The 21,559-nt window shown below is 25.6% G+C and overlaps 3 protein-coding genes across 3 annotated transcripts; 1 reads left to right on the top strand and 2 right to left on the bottom strand.

The window, feature by feature from the left end:
• Window positions 1–272: 272 nt before the first annotated feature.
• On the bottom strand, window positions 273–4,069 carry LOC123270340 (peroxisomal membrane protein PEX16). The gene is made up of 4 exons (XM_044736341.1): window positions 3,946–4,069; window positions 3,460–3,706; window positions 919–1,201; window positions 273–818 (listed from the first exon to the last, which is right to left on the bottom strand). The coding sequence occupies exons 1-4, from the start codon at window positions 4,067–4,069 to the stop codon at window positions 459–461; spliced, it is 1,014 nt and encodes a 337-aa protein (XP_044592276.1). The 3' UTR covers window positions 273–458.
• A 2,989-nt stretch (window positions 4,070–7,058) lies between these two features.
• Window positions 7,059–13,098, top strand: LOC123270341 (lysoplasmalogenase-like protein TMEM86A). Its single transcript, XM_044736343.1, has 7 exons — window positions 7,059–7,205; window positions 7,278–7,324; window positions 8,920–9,083; window positions 9,258–9,451; window positions 9,528–9,643; window positions 9,935–10,045; window positions 12,216–13,098. Exons 2-7 carry the CDS (start codon window positions 7,304–7,306, stop codon window positions 12,318–12,320), a joined length of 711 nt encoding a protein of 236 aa, XP_044592278.1. The 5' UTR covers window positions 7,059–7,205; window positions 7,278–7,303; the 3' UTR covers window positions 12,321–13,098.
• Window positions 13,099–14,452: 1,354 nt separating this feature from the next.
• LOC123270342 lies at window positions 14,453–17,890 on the bottom strand. The gene is made up of 4 exons (XM_044736344.1): window positions 17,695–17,890; window positions 15,066–15,202; window positions 14,869–14,988; window positions 14,453–14,792 (listed from the first exon to the last, which is right to left on the bottom strand). Exons 1-4 carry the CDS (start codon window positions 17,839–17,841, stop codon window positions 14,657–14,659), a joined length of 540 nt encoding a protein of 179 aa, XP_044592279.1. The 5' UTR covers window positions 17,842–17,890; the 3' UTR covers window positions 14,453–14,656.
• Window positions 17,891–21,559: the final 3,669 nt, after the last annotated feature.

Below are 21,559 nucleotides of genomic sequence, written 5' to 3' on the forward strand. Positions count from 1 at the left end.
AATGAATTGCTCATATTATTTGTATGCATGTCTATAATACCAAAATAGCTCTAATTTAATCGGGAAATTTTTTTTTCCTTAAGCCTCATCTACCTAATTTCGGTGAAGTTGTAAGTAGTAATAAAAAAATGATATGTCCTAAAGAAGTTTCACTTCTTACCTGTGTAATCTGGTACACACACACACACACATATTTTTTTAATCAATAATCTATCAAGCTTATTTACCATACTTAAAACTTGCATAAATTATTTAAAAAAAAAAAGAAATAATTTTAATATAATAGAATTTATTTAAATACAAAAATTGCAATAAATATTACACCTAATGCCTTAAGAATTATACAAATCTAATTAACACAATCGGAATGGTTGTACTTTACAACAGACAAAATCTTTACCCACAATTTAATAAAAAACAACCGACCTATGGAAGAATTAATCCTCACGAGGACCAGATTAAGACGACCACATGTAGAAGTAAGATTCCTGCCAGTGCGGCAAGTACTTGGCAACTGGATTGGCAATGAATCTGGCGAGGGGTATGTTTTTGCTCATTTTATTCAACAAAGAGTTAATTGTATCCTTGCTACACTTTTCAAAGAAAGGCGAGCGCAATAAGTACAGTACGACATTCATTTTCCGTCTGATAATTTCCTGCTTTTCTTCTTTAGTATATTTCACGTTAGCCGATTCCTTGGAGATGGTGAAGAGATTAAAAATATCTAGAGTGAGCGCAGTGGCCCAAGGTAGCCAACTTTTGTTCTCTTTTAGCATCAAGCTTGTCAGGTGGATCAATGGCTTCAGTATGTACAGTGTCTGGAATATTTTTAAAGTTAGTTTGATTCATTTCAAATTTTTTGCCTCAAAATTTTACAGAATTTTTTTCCCAAAAAAAAAAAAGTGTAAAATATTTTACCTCAGAAAGTGATAAATTTTTGAGCGATTCAGAATTTGGAGACTGAACCCGATTCTCTTCACCGTACAACGGAGTGAGCTTTGACCACTGTCCGGTTTCTAGAGGACTTGGGTAGTGCACGCTCCTCACAACAAGGCCTGTACGACGCAACTGGTAACCTTCTTTGGGGATATGCTCGTTGCGGAGGACTTTGTTGAGCATGTCGTGGTTTAAGGGAGATATTGCTGGCACTTGGATGATTCGCTCTTTATTTCGATGGACCAAAAAAAGCCTAAGTATTGCTCTGAAAGGTAATCAAAAAATATGAAAAATTATTTAAATGATATTTAATTAGATTAAAAGAAATTTGATAAATTCTTTGTTAAGGAAGTTCGAGCGTAACTAAGGAGTCAAAATAGTGTTAAAATTTTTTTTTAATTTTAGTTTTCACAATATTCGTCAAAATTCTTTATTTTAATTTAAAATAATTTAAACGATTTAATAATTGATGATTTTTACTTATTTAATAAAGTAAAGTAATAAAATGACTTTGGTATTTATTACTTGCCGGGATAAATAAACAGATTTGGCTATAGCGCGCTTGATTGTACCCATAACCTGAGACGTGGATGAGTGTGTGAGTCAAACATTTCTCTCTCTGTAACTATATTTCAATCCTTTTGTTTTTTCTCAGCTGTTGACGCGATGTTGTCAAATCTTTATTCGAATAAATGGCTGACGATAAACCAGTTACAAACATAAAATTTGACTTTAAATATTTCAAAAATTATATCGGTAATGTATTATTATTAAATTGTTTTTATATTTTGCAATAATCCAAGTTTCTTGTGTATAGTTTTTTATCCGTTAAAATTGGGAAGTTAATATTGAAAAAAATAATTAAAGTCTCGACAAAACGTTTGTCCGCCATAAGAGCCCGTGTATAAGGAGATAAATTATGTGATTTTTAAAATTTAATATCTAAGTAACTAAACGGTGAATCTTTTTTAATTTTTGGGATTAGATAAATAACGTATTTATTTATACGTATACTTAATTTCAAAGCTCAAAGTTGGAAATTATTTTTTACATCAGATTCGCTCGAACTTCCTAACGGGAGTTCGAGCGTAACTAAGGAGTCAAAATAGTGCTAAAATTTTTTTTTAATTTTAGTTTTCCCAATATTCGTCAAAATTCTTTATTTTAATTTAAAATAATTTAAACGATTTAATAATTGATGATTTTTACTTATTTAATAAAGTAAAGTAATAAAATGACTTTGGTATTTATTACTTGCCGGGATAAATAAACAGATTTGGCAATAGCGCGCTTGATTATACCCATAACCTGAAACGTGGATGAGTGTGTGAGTTAAACATTTCTCTCTCTATAACTATATTTCTATCCTTTTGTTTTTTCTCAGCTGTTGACGCGATGTTGTCAAATCTTTATTCGAATAAATGGCTGACGATAAACCAGTTACAAACATAAAATTTGACTTTAAATATTTCAAAAATTATATCGGTAATGTATTATTATTAAATTGTTTTTATATTTTGCAATAATCCAAGTTTCTTGTGTATAGTTTTTTTTCCGTTAAAATTGGGAGGTTAATATTGAAAAAAATAATTAAAGTCTCGACAAAACGTTTGTCCGCCACAAGAGCCCGTGTATAAGGAGATAAAATATGTGATTTTTAAAATTTAATATCTAAGTAACTAAACGATGAATCTTTTTTAAATTTTGGGATTAGATTAATTACGTATTTATTTATACGTATACTTAATTTCATAGCTCAAAGTTGGAAATTATTTTTAACATTAGATTCGCTCGAACCTCCTTAAGGAAGTAATGAGTCAAAATAGTGCTAAAATTTTTTTTTAATTTTAGTTTTCCCAATATTCGTCAAAATTCTTTATTTTAATTTAAAATAATTTAAACAATTTAATAATTGATAATTCTTACTTATTTAATAAAGTAAAGTAATAAAATAACTTTGGTATTTATTACTTGCCGGGATAAATAAACAGATTTGGCTATAGCGCGCTTGATTGTACCCATAACCTGAGACGTGGATGAGTGTGTGAGTCAAACATTTCTCTCTCTGTAACTATATTTCAATCCTTTTGTTTTTTCTCAGCTGTTGACGCGATGTTGTCAAATCTTTATTCGAATAAATGGCTGACGATAAACCAGTTACAAACATAAAATTTAACTTTAAATATTTCAAAAATTATATCGGTAATGTATTATTATTAAATTGTTTTTATATTTTGCAATAATTCAAGTTTCTTGTGTATAATTTTTTATCCGTTAAAATTGGGAGGTTAATATTGAAAAAAATAATTAAAGTCTCGACAAAACGTTTGTCCGCCATAAGAGCCCGTGTATAAGGAGATAAAATATGTGATTTTTAAAATTTAATATTAAGGGTGTGCGAATATTCGAGTTTACGAATTATTCGATTCGAATTTCGAATCGAATATTCGAATGATACGAATAGCTAATTATTTTTTACATTAGATTCGCTCGAACCTCCTTAAATAAAAATTAATAACTTACTTAACAGATTGTATAATAAATATAATAACCCATTTTCCATAATCTCCCCACAGTTTTTTAGCAGTTATTTCAAATAACGCTTCAGTATACTCAAGAGTAGATAACCATATTTTTATTTGCGACTTAAATTGTGGTAGTTGCAAATTTTGGTACTTAATACTATAAATCAGCCGGTCATTTAGCAATATTAATAAATTTGGCAATGAATAGATAAATTCGCTAGCCATCGACGATTCTGAAAAGCGACCTAAAAATAAAGACAAAAAATTTTTTAATTAGAAAAACATTAAATTAATAGACAAATTCTCCTGATAAATCCACGCCGCGTGCATATAAGACCCTTAAATTCATGCCACGTGGATATAAGGGCCTTAAATCAACGCTGTGTGAATATATAAGGGCTTTAAATTTACATTACGTGGATTTATGAAAATTTTTTTTATGTGTGAGTAGACACTTTTTAAATTAATAAATAAATTAATATACCTGCAGTAAAATATGATAAAAACTGTATGGTTTTTTCAATATCAGCAATTGAATGCGGATTTGATGATATCCATTGCTTGTAAGTATCCCAATACGATTTTTTCGGTAATGACTGGCCGACCATTTTTAAATAATAAACTTTGATTAAAATAAACAACAAAAAAGTAAACTTAAATTTTTTATTCAAGAAAAATTTATTTATTTATTTTGGCCGTGTATAACTTTTTAATTATTGAGATTTCAATAATAAACTTTGAATAAAAGAAACAACAAAAAGTAAATTTTTTATTAAAAAAAAATTTATTTATTTGTTTTGGCCATGTATAACTTTTTAATTATTCAGATTATTTTTTTAGGTTGTTTCGAATCATTATTGTTATGTTTTCACCAGTGCTACCAGAGCTCAACTATCTTAATATATACCCGCCAGTCAGAAAATACTATATATATATATTTGTACGATATAACGCGGCTTGTCAGCACGATAGCGTTTTCAATTTATAATCGATTCTTCTCAAACTCAACATGCTTTATCTATCGATCAAAACCAAGGTTAAGTTCTAAGATGAGCTTAATCGGGCGAGTAATTTAAAAATTACAGGATTTTGAAATTTTGAAAATCGTAAAAATTGCTGTTTTTACTACTGCAACTTGGTATTATTACTGAACTAGACAAGATATTAAAATTCGGTAAAATGCATCGTAAAGGTCTTTTAATAAGCTTCAATTTTCACTACTCAGAAGTGGTAATAGCCTCAATATTACTCCTTTTATATAAAAATTTTCATGATTTTTTTTATTAATAAATTATTACAAAAAATAAAAAAAAAAGTTTGGAAAATCCAAAAGTGCACGCCTCATAACGCTCATTCATTTTTTAAGAAAAAAATTAACTGTGTAATTTATTAAAAAAAAAAAAAAAATTATACTGAAGTAATTTCTTACAAAGTATTTTTTATTTTTTTTTTAAATATCGGCGCCGTTTTTTCTTGTCATATGCGCACGCAATCTTAAAAAATCTAGCTTGATCAAGTGGCGCCATAGTTTTCACGTGACAAATAAGAAAGTTCGTTTGGCTTTATACGGTTGTATCGTAGTGAATTTTAATAAAAATTCAATTTAAAAAAAAGTACGTCAGCTAGGCCACTGATATGAAATACGGACCCAGTTCATCGAATTCTTAAACTAATAAAAAAGGTCCGGTCTTGAAATATCAATTTGTTCGGGAGTAATCGTTGGTACATCCAAAATGGGGTGACATCCGGACGTCCACCTTAAATTTTTTTTCAAATGTAACGTCCACGTTTTCAAAAATTATAAAAATATCTATAACTAATTTATTTGTCCCCGGCTCGAAATTTGCTCACCGGAGTCCAGGGTCATAAACGGGGATTACATTATAATGATAATTGATAATTATCAATAACAAAATATAAACAAAACACTTCATTTTAAATAAATCAAAGAAAAAGGGAAACCTCTTTATTGGCCTGATCATGTTAATAAACGATATAAGCAATATAAACAAATTAAACAATATAAACAATATATTAGAACACTCCCCGTGTAAAAAAAATCGTCTTAAAATTGTCTTAAAGTTGTCGTTCGTTTAAGATCTTAAACGTGACACAAACTAAGACTATTTTAAGACTCTTTTAAGACGCCAAAAAAAAAATTCCGAGAGCAGATTTTTGAAAATTTTGTTCTCGAATTTGTTGAGAAAATTAATTTTTAGACATTTTTTAGACGATTTTACGACTTTCTAACCGCAATATTTTTGAGTAAGATGTTTTTAAATTGAATTTAAAATTGTTAAAAAATTATTATCTGACAATTTTAAGACTTTTTTAAGACGTTCCATTTTAATGTTCCGGGGTTCTGTCGCTGTTAGCTCATCTTAAAATAGTCTAAATTTTTTTTTAAGATTTTTTTAAGACTAATTTAAGATAATTTTAAAACAATTTAAAGACGCTCCATAATAATTTTCCGGAGCTGTCACTGTGATGTCATCTGAAAATAGCCTAAAAATTTTTAAATATTTTTTTTTAAGATTTTTTTAAGACTATTTTAAGATGATATCACCGTGACAGCTCCAGAAAATTATTATGGAGCGTCTTTAAATTGTCTTAAAATTACCTTAAATTATTCTTAAAAAAATCTTAAAAAAAATTTAGACTATTTTAAGATGGGCTAACAGCGACAGAGCCCCGGAACATTAAAACGGAATGTCTTAAAAAAGTCTTAAAATTGTCAGATAATAATTTTTTAACAATCTAAATTCAATTTAAAAACATCTTACTCAAAAATATTGCGGTTAGAAAGTCGTAAAATCGTCTAAAAAATGTCTAAAAATTAATTTTCACAACAAATTCGAAAACAAAATTTTCAAAAATCTGCTCTCGGAATTTTTTTTTTCGGCGTCTTAAAAGAGTCTTAAAATAGTCTTAGTATGTGTCATATTTAAGATCTTAAACGAACGACAATTTTAAGACGATTTTTTTTTACACGGGTCTTTTCACACATTATTCGCGTCATATCAAGTGTACTTGGTGTGCTATACAATTCACACTACAAGTATCAATTTTAAAAACTGTGGATAATGAAAGTATTCGAATGATGCTCACCAAATACATTAAATTTTTTTCCTTATTATTTACTGTCTTTAATGTTTTTTTAATTAAAAAAATTTTTTGTACTTCGTTTTTTTTTTTCGATTCAATAGTTTTTTGTAAAAATTGAATTATTATAGTTTGTAACAATAGTTCGACGTGTACTTGGCGCGGCGGTTTACAGTGAAACTGTTTTTTGTGGGATTTATTTTAACTAAGTGCTAAGTTCTTACTGTTGGAAGATTGAAAAAAATTTTCTAAGATGAGAAGAGTAAAAAATTTCAAAGTTTTTTTTTTTTTTAGTCGTGTACAAAAAAAATTAATTAAAATGTAATTTTTTAATTTATTATTCATTTATTTTTTTGAAAATTATTACTATTATTATTATTTAAAACTGGAGCGGAAAAAGACTCCGATATAAATATAACTATATATATCTTCCATATGTGGAACAAAATATATAAATAATAATAACGTTAGTGCGCATGATCAAAAGTACATTCACAAGTATACAGACAGTGAATTCTGACAGCTTGCAGTTTGCATTAGTCAATGTACGATTTACCTACGACTAATATAAATAAATTTTAAATAAACTAACTCAGTGACACGCAAATGTTAATTTATTTGTTATTTGTGATTTTATAGTCAGTGCGCCGAATTTTAATACAAACAATATTTTTATTTTTTAAATTGATTTGTTTTGTTTGATACTTTTTATAGTTCAGTGGTTGTTTTCATTTTTAACAATGTCATCACCAACGCAAGTGGTAAGTATTCTTACTAATTTATTTATTAAGAATTTTTTTATTACTGTTATTACATTTTTAAATTAAGACACTATAATAATAATGTAAATAAAAATCAATTAGAGTAAAAAATTTTTAATGTTTTATATATAATAAATATATGATCAGTCATATTTAATAAATTTAATTTCATTTAAAAAAAAATAATAGTAAAATTTACTGATATTGTTAATTTTTAATTTTTAAATTATTAAATTAGCACAAAAAAATATTTTTAAAAAATTGCAATGAAAATTAAGTTAGCTGACATTTAAAAATTGTTTATAAATTTTTTTATTGAAAAAAATTATTATAAAAAAACTAAAAAAAAAAAATTTTATTTGTAAAAAATTTGAAAAACTTTAAGTGCAATTTTAAAACAATATTTTGTAGTTGTAATTTAACAAATTGAAGAAAATCAAAAAATTAAGAATGTCGGCTAATTTTATTATTATAAAATTGCTCTTAGTTTCTCAAATTTTTTACAAATGAAATTTAAAAAAATTTTTTTGTTATAATTTCTTTAATAAAAAAAATTTTTCATAAATTTTATAATGATAGTGAAACTAACAGACATTAAAAAATTTTTAATTAAATTGGAGCTAAAAAAATATTTCTGAAAATTGCATTCATTGTTTTTTAAATTTTCTACATGTGGAATTTTTAAAAAATTTTTTTCATTACAAATTTTTCAATAAAAAAAGTTCTAAAAATTGTCAGATGTCTGCTAACTTTATTTATAATAACAAAGTTAAAAATTTTTTATTTTTTAATTTTGTTTAATTTATTAAATTAGGACTAAAAAATATTTTTTTAAAATTGCACTTATAATTTTTCAATTTTTTTACTAATAAAATTTTTAAAAAATTTTTTTGTAATAATTTTTTTATTAAAAAAAATTCTAAAAATTTTATAATGATAATGAAACTATTTTAAATGACATTAAACAATTTTTTATTAATTAAATTAGAGCTAAAAAAATATTTCTAAAAATTGCATCCATTTTTTTTTTTTAATTTTCTCCATGTGGAATTTAAAAAAAAAATTTTTTTTATTACAAATTTTACAATAAGAAAAATTCTAAAAATTTTCAGATGTCTGCTAACTTTATTTATAAACAAAATTAATCGACATTTTTTATTTTTTGATCTTTTTTAATTTATTAAATTAGAACTATAAAAAATTTTTTTTTAATTGCACTTGCAGTTTTTTAAAGTTTTTACTAATGAAATTAAAAAAAAAATTTTTGTAATTAAAAAATTTCTAAAAATTTTTCATAAATTTTATAATGATAGTGAAACTATTTTAAATGACATTAAACAATTTTTCATATATTTTTTATTAATTAAATTGAAGCTAAAAAACTATTTTTAAAAATTTATTTTATTACAAATTTTTCAATAAGAAAAATTCAAAAATGAAAAAAAAAATTAAAATTAAATTAAATTAGAAAATTGTCAAATGTCTGCTAACTTAATTTTTACAATTTTGTAATTGATAATTATAATAAAAACTTAAATTATTAAATTCATCATGAGGAATAAATATTTAATAAAATAATTTATTTATTTTTACAGCTAAAAAGCATCGGACCAAAATTGGTACCATTCTTCAAGAGTGTTTGTGTATATTTTGTATTACTAGCTGAGCAACCTTCATTATTTACCGCTTGTTTCAAATGTTTACCCATAATAAGTCTCATTGTTTTTGTATTACTTCATGGTATGAATTTATCTGACGAGTAAGTTTTTTATATTCTTCTTTACTAACTTCTTCAAATTTACTAAAAAAAATTTAACAAAAAAAAAATTTAATATAAAATTTAATAAAAAATTTAATATAAAATTTAATAAAAAATTTAATATAAAATTTAATAAAAAAATAAATAAATAAATTGACCATATATTTTTCCCAGGTATAAATTTTCCCGAAGAATATTAACAGGGTTAATATTCAGTTGCTTGGGCGACGCATTAATTGTATGGCCAAATCTTTTTGTCGCCGGTATGTCAATGTTTGCAATTGCGCAGATAATGTATATTACTGCCTTTGGTTTTGCACCACTGAATTCAACTTTAGGAGCAATGATCTACGCTCTTTGTACCATAGGTAAATTATTTTACATATTTTATTATTTTCTTCTTTTCTTCTTTCCATTTTTTGCTAATTTTATTTTTTTTTTCAGTTATTTATATATTAATGCCAGGATTAGAAGGAATTTTAGCTATTGGAGTGCCAATATATACTACATTGTTGGGAACAATGGCTTGGCGTGCTATTTCACGAGTTCGCTATTTCAAGGTATATGCAAAAAAAAAAATTTATTTAGTAACAATAAATTTTTCTTAATTTTTTATTTTTAATAAATTTTTTATTTTTCTTCTTAAAATTTTTTTTTTTTCTATTTTAACTCTTGAAAAATTTTTTTACAATTTTTATTCTTAAAAAAATAAAAAATCATATTATTATAATAATAATAATTATATTATTATAATTATTATAATAACAGTAATTATTGTTAAAAATAAAATAAAAAATGATTGAACAGTTTATTTAATAGCATAATTTACTAATAATTTTTTTTTTTTAAAGGAACCATGGACATGGACACAATTATGCAGTTGCATCGGAAGTATATTCTTCTTAATATCAGATACACTATTAGGTTTCCATCACTTTTATCATCCGGTTCCTTATGCAACGGTAAGTTGAATAATATTTATGCTTTCATGAGTTTAAAAGTTAAAATAATAATAATAATAATAATAATAATAATAATAATAAAAATAATAAACATTGATAATTATAAGATATCAAAGTATAATAATAATAATGAGTTGTTTATTTAGCAGTTTGCTACATCGTTTTTCAATTTAAACATTTTTTAAAAAATAGAAATAAAATATACATAAATAAATTTCTTTGGTACAATTTTCACAGACATATATCATTTTGTGCTTATATTACTCCTGATATGATTTTTTAATAGTCTTTTAAACGTTATAATTGAAGTTTGCCCTTTCAATAATTTTGGCAATTCATTAAACCATGCGAATCCACGGTATGTGATTGATTTTTCCGCAGTCGCTGTTCGTGTATGCCTAATTACAAGTAAACTGTTGTTTCGTGTATAGTAATTATGCTTATGGTTAATGAATTCAATTTGGTCCGATAAATAATTCGGTAATAAATTATTGACCATCTTGAATACGAACAAACAACAATTATAATGTATCTTTTGTTTAACTGACATCCAACCAAGCGCATCAAGCATCAGATTGATGTTAGTATACCTGTTAACTCCTAAAATTGCTCTCATTGCACGATTTTGGAGTTTTTGTAATGTATTAATATTAGATTGATCATAATTAAGCATCACAGTGCTACAGTATTCGTAATGCGGAAGTATTATCGATTTATAAATAATAATTTTCGCAAAATTACTAACTGTATCCCGCAGTCTACAGAGCAAATACACTTTTTTTGCTATTTTATTCGCAACATACGTTGCATTGTCTTTAAAATTCAAGTTATGATCAATAATGACTCCTAAATATTTTGTTTTACTAACATATTCCAAATTCACGCCGTTGATTACAATATTAGATGCTTGGGGATTTATCTTGATGCGTTTGTCATGGATGATCATATACACTGTTTTTTTTACATTAATTTTCAGTTGATTTTCTTTTAACCATTTACTTAATATATCAAGAGCTGTATTTAGTTTATTTTTAATATAATCACTACTCTTATGAGTAACATAAAGCATCATATCATCCGCAAATAAACGACATTTAATGCCTAATTTTCTAAATAATTCAATTATTTCATTTACGTATAAAATAAGTATGACCTTATTTAAATATTTGTAAATAAGTATTCTTGTAATAATATTTTTAGAGTTAAAATAACGATATTAGCAGTAACTTATTTACTTATAAAATAAATTTTCTATTTAAATTTATTTAAAAGATTTTTAAAGAATTTTTATTTTCTTGAATTGAAAAAATTTTTTGATTAAGTAAATTTATTAAATAGTTCAATAATTTTTTTTCTTAATTCAAGACAAAATTTCTTCTTAAAATATTTCTTCTTTTTAATAATATTAATTTTATTTAATCAAAGTAATTATTTTATAATAATCAATATTTTATAACATCAACAAAGTAGATAATATTAATATGCAACTTGAAAAAAAAGAAAAAAAAAAAAAAAAAAAAAAGAAGAAGAAAATAATTGTTGTCTTCCTGCAACACAGAAAATTACTTTGATTGTTATTTTTTCTTTTTTATAACTTGCCGTATATTTTTATGATTACATCATTATAATTCATTGGAATATTTAAAAATTTTTAATGATAATAATAATAAAAATAAAGAAGAAATCAAAAATTTATAATTGTAATTATAATTTAAAAATTTTGAAATCTTACAATAATAATAATAAAGAAATCAAAATTTTATAATTATAATTATAGTTTAAAAATTTTGAAATCTTTAATAATAATAATAATAATGATGATAATAATAAAAATAAAGAAGAAATCAAAAATTTTAAATTATAATTATAGTTTAGAAATTTTGAAACCATTAAATAATAATAATAATAAAATGAAAATTTTATAATTATAATTATAGTTTAAAAATTTTGAAATATTTAATAATAATAATGATGATGATAATAATAAAAATAAAGAAGAAATCAAAAATTTTAAATTATAATTATAGTTTAAAAATTTTGAAACCATTAAATAATAATAATAATAATAATAATAATAATAATAAAGAAATCAAAAATTTTTAATTATAATTAAAGTTTAAAAATTTTGAAACGTTTAAATAATAATAATAATATTTTTTTTTTTATAAAGGTATCAATAATGTTAACTTACTATGCAGCGCAATTAGGAATTGCATTAAGTGCTGTTGATTCAAAAGGAAGTGCTAAAACTCCAGTATCTCTTGTTAAACAATAAATAAGTATACTTTACTAATAATAATAAAAATTAAAAATAATAATCATCATATTATACATTAAAAGTAGGAAAAAAAAAATTAAAACTAATTTTTAGATCGTGATTTCTTCTAGAGTGCAATACTACCTATTTAATTAAAAATTTTATTATTTTGATAATATCAAATATTTATACATATGATATTTTGAATATAAAAATATATTTTTATTAATAATAAGTATTTACTATTGTAAATTCACAATTTATTAGAGAGATAATGATCATAAAGATTGTCGGATTTAATTTTCTTCTTTTTAAATCAAGCGAAGAAATGACGCGCTTTGTCGACTAGAAAATTATATTATAAGTTATTAATACTGTAATTATTAATCCGACAATCTTAATAACTGACACTGAGTTAATAAAACTAGAAAATTTTTATTTTTATTAAAATTAATCGGCATAATAATTGCGTATTAATTGATACTGCCAAAAATAATTATTCAATTTATTTAATATTTTATTTAAATTGTTATAGACAATACAAATGATTTAAACACTTTAAATTTTTTCTTATAAATTATATAATAGACTAGTCGTTATTTTAAATGTAGAAAAATAGAAAAATAATATGGTATTAATTTAATAAGTGATACGAGGATAAGAATGATTTAAAATGTGATCTCGGTAAAGAACTGAATATGAAAGGAAAGATTGTTTTTATTTTTTTATTTTTTTAACAATAAAAGTTGTTAACTATAAATGCATTTCTTCTCAATATCAATATTGATAAATTTATCAAAAATATAGAAGAAAAGAAATATATAACCGGTTTAATTAGAATATGATCAGTGATTAGAAATACTTTTATAAAATATTTCTTAAAAAAATAATTATTAATTCACAACACTGAATTTATTTAAATATTTTTCTCAACAAATGTTTTATTTTAAATCATAACACATTTTACTAAAATTGATAGACTGACAGATTTTGAAAACTGAATGAGAATATGTTGTATTTAATTGTTTTATAGTTTATAGTTAATGAATAGCATAATATTTAATATTTAGGTATGAAATTGTACTAATTAAATTTAGTGTATTGTGACTTATTTTTATCGTTATAAAATGTTGAACTATTGTATTAAAAAAAAATAAAAAATTATCTGAAAAATAATTTAATATAATAATTAGTATATAGATACACTGTGGTGGATATCCTGCCCATGAAGCACCGAATAGAACCTCAAGAGAAGGAAGAGGAGAAGAAGCTGAGCTGGAGGTGGTGGTGGAGAAGATATAGAGATAAAAGATAAAAACAGCTTGTTGACTGACAAGCCAGAGAGGGAAAGAAATATGCAATCGAAAGCGCGCCATGCGATAGAAAAGAGAAATACAAGAGTGGACCATAAAGCGATAAATTAAAACCCCGCGGAGAGACTGCGGACAAGCGTAAATCCATCATCCCCCTCCTCAACCTTCTATAGTCTTCTCTCTCGAAAAACTATCATACATACGATAGTTACAAATACTAGTTGGATAATAGTGTGCGAACATTATTATCCGATCGGGAACGGGGACCGTTACTTCCCTTAGATGTCGCTTTTCGTTGTCAGAGTTATAGACGCATCGTTAATAATTCCGCTTCAATCGATTGTCTGGAGTCTGAATAGAATATGAGTTGCTCGCTTTACGTTTCACATCGCCACCTATCGGAAGCGTTTCTTTATTATTTTTTGGACCATTAAAGCTATTGCACGCTCTAAACGCGAACTTCAATGACTGAGTGCTTCGTTTAGGAATTTATTTTCTCAAAGTTGAAAGGTTGTTAAAATTTTTTAAATATTAAAAATAAGTTACTGGAGGGTGATGAGGTTTAGCTATAAGGGATTTTTGTAATAAACATATGTATTTAATTTAATTAATATTTTTGTATGTTAAGCGTTATTTAAAGACATTGACTATAGAAAAATAAGATTTCTTTTTAAAAAACAATCTGACCCGAAATTTTGAAGTTACATAAGAAAAACACTTAGTTAATTTTTTTCTACAACTAACAGGGGAATCGTAAATTTGATTGGTCAAAAAAAGTTCTGTGGTTGATATTGCTTGATTAGTTTGATAAATTATAAAAAAGAAAAAACAATGTCATTGAAATTATATTTTTTTTATTTTGAGAATTAAAATAATTTTTTTGTGTTGTACAATCATGTGATACTATAAAATTAGAAAGAAACAATAAATTGTCCTTTCAATTGTTTGGTTTGATTTGAAATACAATTTGGAATAATTTTATTAAAATCGCTGCCGTGTTGCATAACATGTAAAATTGAATGACTCAATTTAAACTTTATATTAGTCGCAATTTTTGTGACTAAGATTGACCAAAGGTATGGAAGTAAGATTATATTTTTGCATTTTTTCATCTAGTTTGTATCTGTACTCTGAGCAAAGTTCAAGAGTTCTTGCGTAATATTCAATCCACCAATCTCTAAAAAAAACGAAATTTATTTATAAAAACCGCAACGTAAATTTTGAATTTTATTGATCTCTTAGACTAAACTTACTCTTGGTTTTCAGTGCATCCAAAATAGATGATGTATTTACTATGGAGGTCCAGTGGGATGTAACTTACTAAAGGGCTGTTCCATGATTTTTTCACTGATTCATTCTTCTGTTCGCCAGTTCTAAATATTCAAAAAAACAAATTAATATCATCATATAAAAACAGAGCACAGTCATCATTTGTAAAATATATAATTACTTTTTTGGAAGTGCAGTTAAATGTAGTTCCCAACCGCTCTGTCCATGGGGTTTCACATTTAGTCTAATACACTCTTTTGATTCGGTAGGGACAGGAGTACTGGGACTGTATACACATCCGAAATAGTGTCCTAAAATCTAAAATAATTTTATTTCGTAAAGGCTATATAGAAGCTTCGTTGCAGAAATTAATAAATAATATTGCGATATTCGGATGAATATAAAAAAAAAACAAATTAGAAAAACGGTTGACCCTAAAGGCCAGCCCTGCAACTTCCCGCTAATTTTATATTTAAGCGCTCAAAAATGCACTTACTACGTTCGAGCTTTAAGTTTTAATCGATCGAAGTAGAAATTTCGATGTAATTCCGAAAAAACATTTTTTTACGTCCCGCTAAGAAAATTGAAAATTTTAAAAAATCGGGAAGTTATTGGTTTTACCCCGTTTTTCGAAAATCGAGTTTTCATCAGATCTCGACGTTTTGAGGTCCTAGGAAGCTTCCCTGACTATCCCCGCGAGGGTGTCACTACGTCTGTATGTGTGTGTGTGTGTGTGTGTGTGTGTGTGTAAGTATGTATACCTCTTATAACTTTTGAACGGTTGAACCGATTTTATCGCGGTTGGTGCCATTCGAAAGGGCGTCGCCAATTTTAGATTTCCTGAAAATTTAAACCGATTCGGACCGTTAGATTTTGAGAAACTTGGAGAATTCTCAAAAAAAATAGGAAAAAAAATTTTTTTAGAAGTGGTTTTTTTGGAATAACTTTTAAACGGTTCTACCGATCGATTCCAAAAACTAATCAGCTCTCAACCTTGAAAAACCACGTCGATCGCCGCGTGTCAAAATCCGGTCAAAATCGGTTGATTCGGTCGAGAGATATCGGGAACGAAAGAAAACCGAAAAAAGTGTTTTTTAAGAGTTACTCCGAAATTTCTAGTTCTACCAATTGAAACTTAGAAATTCTTAATGAGGCTTCAAAAACTGCGTAGAATGCCGCCAACCGCGTAGAAATCGGTTCATTCATTCAAAAGTTATTGCGGTTTGAAAATTTAAAAAATAGTGTTCTATGAAACTTCTATCAGACTTTTGAGCTAAAAGAGCGCAAAAGCACAGAAAAGGTATCTTTCTGAGCTCGGAGAGCTCAAAATAACACACAGATTATATTTTTAAACTCGAAGAGCTCAAAAAAAAAACGGCCATGTATTAACGGAATTAGCGGGAAGTTGCAGAGATGGCCTTTAGGGTCAACCGTTTTCCTAATTTTTTCGGTTTTTTTCGACAACGATAACTCACGAACGAATCAACCGATTTTGACCGGGTTACTGGCGGTCGACGTGGTTTTTTTATGTTAAAAGCTGAATAGTTTTGGAATTGATCAGTCAAGCCGTTTAAAAGTAATTCCAAAAAAACTACATTTGAAAAAAATTTTTTTTGTAGTTTTTTTGAGATTTCTCAAAATCTACCAATTCGAATCGGTCCAAATAGTTTATAATACATGGCCGGTCCAAATAGTTTAATACATGGCCGTTTTTTTTTTGAGCTCTTCGAGTTTAAAAATATAATCTGTGTGTAATTTTGAGCTCTCCGAGCTCAAAAAGATACCTTTTCTGTGCTTTTGCGCTCTTTTAGCTCAAAAGTCTGATAGAAGTTTCATAGAACACTATTTTTCAAATTTTCAAACCGCAATAACTTTTAAATGAATGAACCGATTTCTACGCGGTTGGCGGTATTCTACGCAGTTTTTGAAGCCTTATAAAGAATTTCTAAGTTTTAATTAGTAGAACTAGAAATTTCGTAGTAACTCTTAAAAAACACTTTTTTCGGTTTTCTTTCGTTCACGATATCTCTCGACCGAATCAACCGATTTTGACCGGACCGGATTTTGACACGCGGTGATCGACGTGGTTTTTCAAAGTTGAGAGCTGATTAGTTTTTGGAATCGATCGGTAGAACCATTTAAAAGTTATTCCAAAAAAAACCACTTCTAAAAAAATTTTCTTTCCTATTTTTTTTAAGAATTCTCCAAATTTCTTAAAATCTATCGGTCCGAATCGGTTTAAATTTTCATGAAATCTAAGTTTGGTCAAGCCTTTTCGAATGGCACCAACCTCGATGAAATCGGTCAAGCCGTTCAAAAGTTATTAGAGGTTCACATACTTTCACACACACACATACATACATACTTACAGACACCGTGACAACCTCGCGGGGATAGTCAGGGAAGCTTCCTGTGACCTTCAAACGTCGAGATCTGATGAAAACTCGATTTTTGCAAAACGGGGTGAAAACAATATCTTCCCGATTTTTGAAAATCTTCGATTTTCTTAGCGGGAAGTTAAAAAGATGTAATTACTCCATAGAAAAAAAAATTTACTCGAATCAAGTAAATAATTTAAAAGAACTTCATTTTTCTGATTTGAGTAGAAAAATTCTTAAACTAACAAATTTTTCTTGATTTAAAGAAATTTCACTTAATTCAAGAGCTTTTCTTTCAAATCAAGTTAATTTCTTTTCAGAGTAATTTATTTGCATTTGCCGCCATTTTTATCTCACATAAGAAAAGAAGAGCGCTTGCAAATAGGATAAAGCTTCACATTATGAGGCGTGCAAAAAAAGTAATAGGCTTACCTCAGAGATATTCTCAGGTTTACGGGTATAGTTGAGTTTAGGGTGGTCGGAACTAGTCTTGGGACATGAAGAATGTGTTATTGCCATCGATCTTATTTGACCGAAATTGGCAACCAATACGCAGCAAATAATTATGAAATTCTTCATTTTTGATGATTATTACTAAGAAGTATAATCTTTCAAACTATATGACTTTAAAATCCGTCGTCGTTTATATACGACAATTCGCTAGGCGCGGAAGGGGAGTTGAGAATTTGATTGGTCAACAAAAAACATACGATAGAAACTACGAAAGTAGTTTCGGTTAATTACGAAAAATATCTTATCTTTCATTTTATTTCTTTATATTAAGAACATGGACTACTATTCGGCATTTTAAAAACAACTTGTAGGAATATTTTCAAGAGTCATATTCTTTTGATTTTTATTAATATTTTTGATTTTATTCAACTTTTTTCTTCTCTATTTTACATATTTTAAATCTTAATCTATCTGAGTTAAATTTATTTAAACTAAGAACAATTTCTTAGCTAAAAAATTTTACAGCTTGATTTAAACTGATCTAATTCTTACAAATAATTTTCTTGGTTCAATATTTTTGCTTGTTAATTAAATTAATTTTTAATTAAATCACATACTGGTATTTTAAAAAACATTCTTTTATGTGTTTTTCAGTTTCAAAGATTATCTATTCTACAGATAAAAATAATTTCATTTATCGAAAAGCTAATTAAGTTTTAAAGTTAATTACGATAATTAAAAAAAAAATAAAGTTATTAATATTTCATTTAGTAACATTCTTTTCAAAATGCCAAATTTATCGACTACAATCTACGAGCATTCATTTGTGATCTCTGCAATTCAAATCTGGAAAGAGCTATCCACTGAAGTCATAGAATCACTCAGCCTAGACTCCTTCAAAAATAAAGCTTTTGAATTTTTTGAGAAACTAGAACGAGAAAATGTACTATTAATGTCAAACAGGCCATTGAAAAATTTAAAATCAAAAATTACTAAAGTATCTAATATGTTACCATTGAAAAAATTAGCTTTCAAATATTGCTCATTGATTCTATTGTTGTTCTCATTCTTATAAATAGTACAGTACTATTGAATCCGAATAAAAACAGTTTCACTGTAAAAAAAATCGCGCCATGTCCACGTTCATAAGACTATTACGAAAAAAAAATCCCTTATTTATTTACAACGGATTTGAACGGAATTTGGTGCCAGATTCTACCGAATCTGTGGATTTTTCAACTATATTATTAAAACATTCAAAATTATTAACTTCCTTAAAATATGATGATGTTAGTCTTATATATTTAATATTGTTATACGTGTACTTTATTATAAAAATTATGTATATTATTGTCATTCAGCTAGTTTGCTTTGACATAAAAATTGAATGAATAAATAAATAAATAAAATTTTATTTTCAACGTTATAGATGAATTTTAATAGAATTGTTTTTCTGTTCTTTTTTATGATTGTGCAAGGTAATAATAATAATCTGAAATTTTCAAGTTCAAAGATAAATTTTTATCGCTAAAAATTTATCTACAGTTTTTATTTCGTAATTTTTACCTCCACCATTTAAAATAGCACAAATAATAATAATAATAAAAAATAATTCAATTAATTTTTCTTTATTTTTTATTCTTGAGTTAATAGTTGTTTATCTAAAAAACGAGATTGGTCATTTTAAATAAAAACTATTGAAAATTATTAAAAATCAAATAAATTTTAATACTCTTTAATTATTTCGCTTAATAATAAAAATTGGTTGTCTGTAAAGTCGGTTTACGGACGATATTTTTACGTGACAACGTCATAAAGTAATATTGATAAAAAATTGCATACTTTGTATCTAAATTGCATATTTTGTATCTAAAAATTAAAAAATTTTGAATATTTAAAAATTATTTTAACAAAAAAAAAAGGACTTATTGATACATTGTTAATCAAAAATTGATACAATAATTTGATTATTATTATTTATAATTAATATTAATTATTTTATTATTAAATATTTTATTAATTTATCGTTTATAATTATTATTAATTTATTTATTTATAATTAATATTATTTATTAATAATTATTAATATTATCAACAATAATAATCTAATATCATTGATATAATTTGACATAAATATTTTTAAAACTAGTTTAAAATATTAATTTTTAATTTTCAAATATTATTTACACACTGATAGAAGGATTTATTTGTATTAAAAAATATTTGTTTATAGTTAACGAATCATTTATTAGATACCACTTTTTAGTATTAAACAAATATTTCTTAGTATTTAAAATGATTTGTTTGTATTTAATAAATCTGATATTCATTTATTAAATATTAATAAATCTTTTTAAATACTAAAAGATATTTGTTAAGGACTAAAAAGTCATCTAATTGATAAAAAAAAATGTGAGCCGTCACGGGACGCCTGGCAGATGTGAAACATCGACATTATTTTGTAAAAGTAATATGCAGAAAAGAACAGATTGTGATCCTATAATAAAATTAAGATGAAATATATGAAATAATAAAATTAAGATGAAATATATGAAAATATGTGTTGCAAATTATTCGTAACGTGATTGGCTGAAAGCATATATGTAATACTTCTATATGGACAGTTTCTATAAGTGGAAGCTGTTCCGACTAAGAAAGACAGAAGAATAACACTTTCTCTGTCCTCTGAGGTTCCAGCTCGGTTCTGCGCATTCTTTTGTGCGCAAAGGGGAAAGCAGCGGGTTATTCAAAACAGGAATGTTATTATAAAATTTTTTTTTTAATTCAATGCAAATTTATTTTAAAATACAAAATAATACTGAACAATTATTTTTTTACTGTTTAAGAGAATTTAAAAGAATAATTTTATTAAAAAGAAGAAGTATTTTTGAAATTAAAAAAAAAATAAACCTCACTCAAACTATTTTTGTTTCTTGGAAATGCTTGTAAAAAATTTTAAATTATATCTTAAGTACTTGGACGTGAAAATATTAGTGAAATATAATAAAATAAAAAAATGTAACTAATCGTTTAACTGATACAAGTTTATTTTACACAAAAATTAGCATGCAGTTTGTTAATTTCTTATTGGTTATAAAATAAAATGAGTCTATTATATTTTTGCCGAACATAATTATCTTTAATTGATAATTTTTTGGCTTCATAAAAAAATCTTGTGTTTAAATATACTTCAATAGTCCATTTACATAACTGATAACGATGATTATCAGAAAAATTTTGAAGTAAAACATGATCGTTTATTTCTTTATTATCAAACATTAGTCCTATTTTTCGACATATTTCATTTGTAACAATAGTTTTTATATTTTTGTTCAGTAATTCATGAGAACGTTGTCTAATTATTTTTTCTGAAGTCTTACAAATACTAATAACATCTTTCGATGGTATTTTAAATGGTCCTCTATTTTTGATAAGAAATAAAAGAGACATAGATTCACTTGATTCATCCGAAATTAATTGATTTTTGCAAACAGGACAGAATATTATTTTAGAGACTCTGTGTGAAACATAACCCGCTATATATAGAACAATATTTTCAACAAATGGAGATAAATCCCAGCAATAACGAATATAATCGTGATCCGAAATATCGGGATTTTCAGTGTTTTGAAGCAAATCTGCATGTCCAATTTGGTCGTAACAATTTCTTGTGTTTGATGATACGTGTAAAATGTTTACATTGTCAAAGGCGCAATAACCATTTTCGAATTGTTTCAATTCATGCCTTACTAACAAACGCTTATACGCATTTTTAAATTATAAAACATTAGGATTATTATTGAAACCTCCACGACTTCTGATAGCGCTAAAAAATGTTTCAATG

This window comes from Cotesia glomerata, linkage group LG8 (assembly GCF_020080835.1).
Source record: "Cotesia glomerata isolate CgM1 linkage group LG8, MPM_Cglom_v2.3, whole genome shotgun sequence".
NCBI classification, from domain to species: domain Eukaryota; kingdom Metazoa; phylum Arthropoda; class Insecta; order Hymenoptera; family Braconidae; genus Cotesia; species Cotesia glomerata.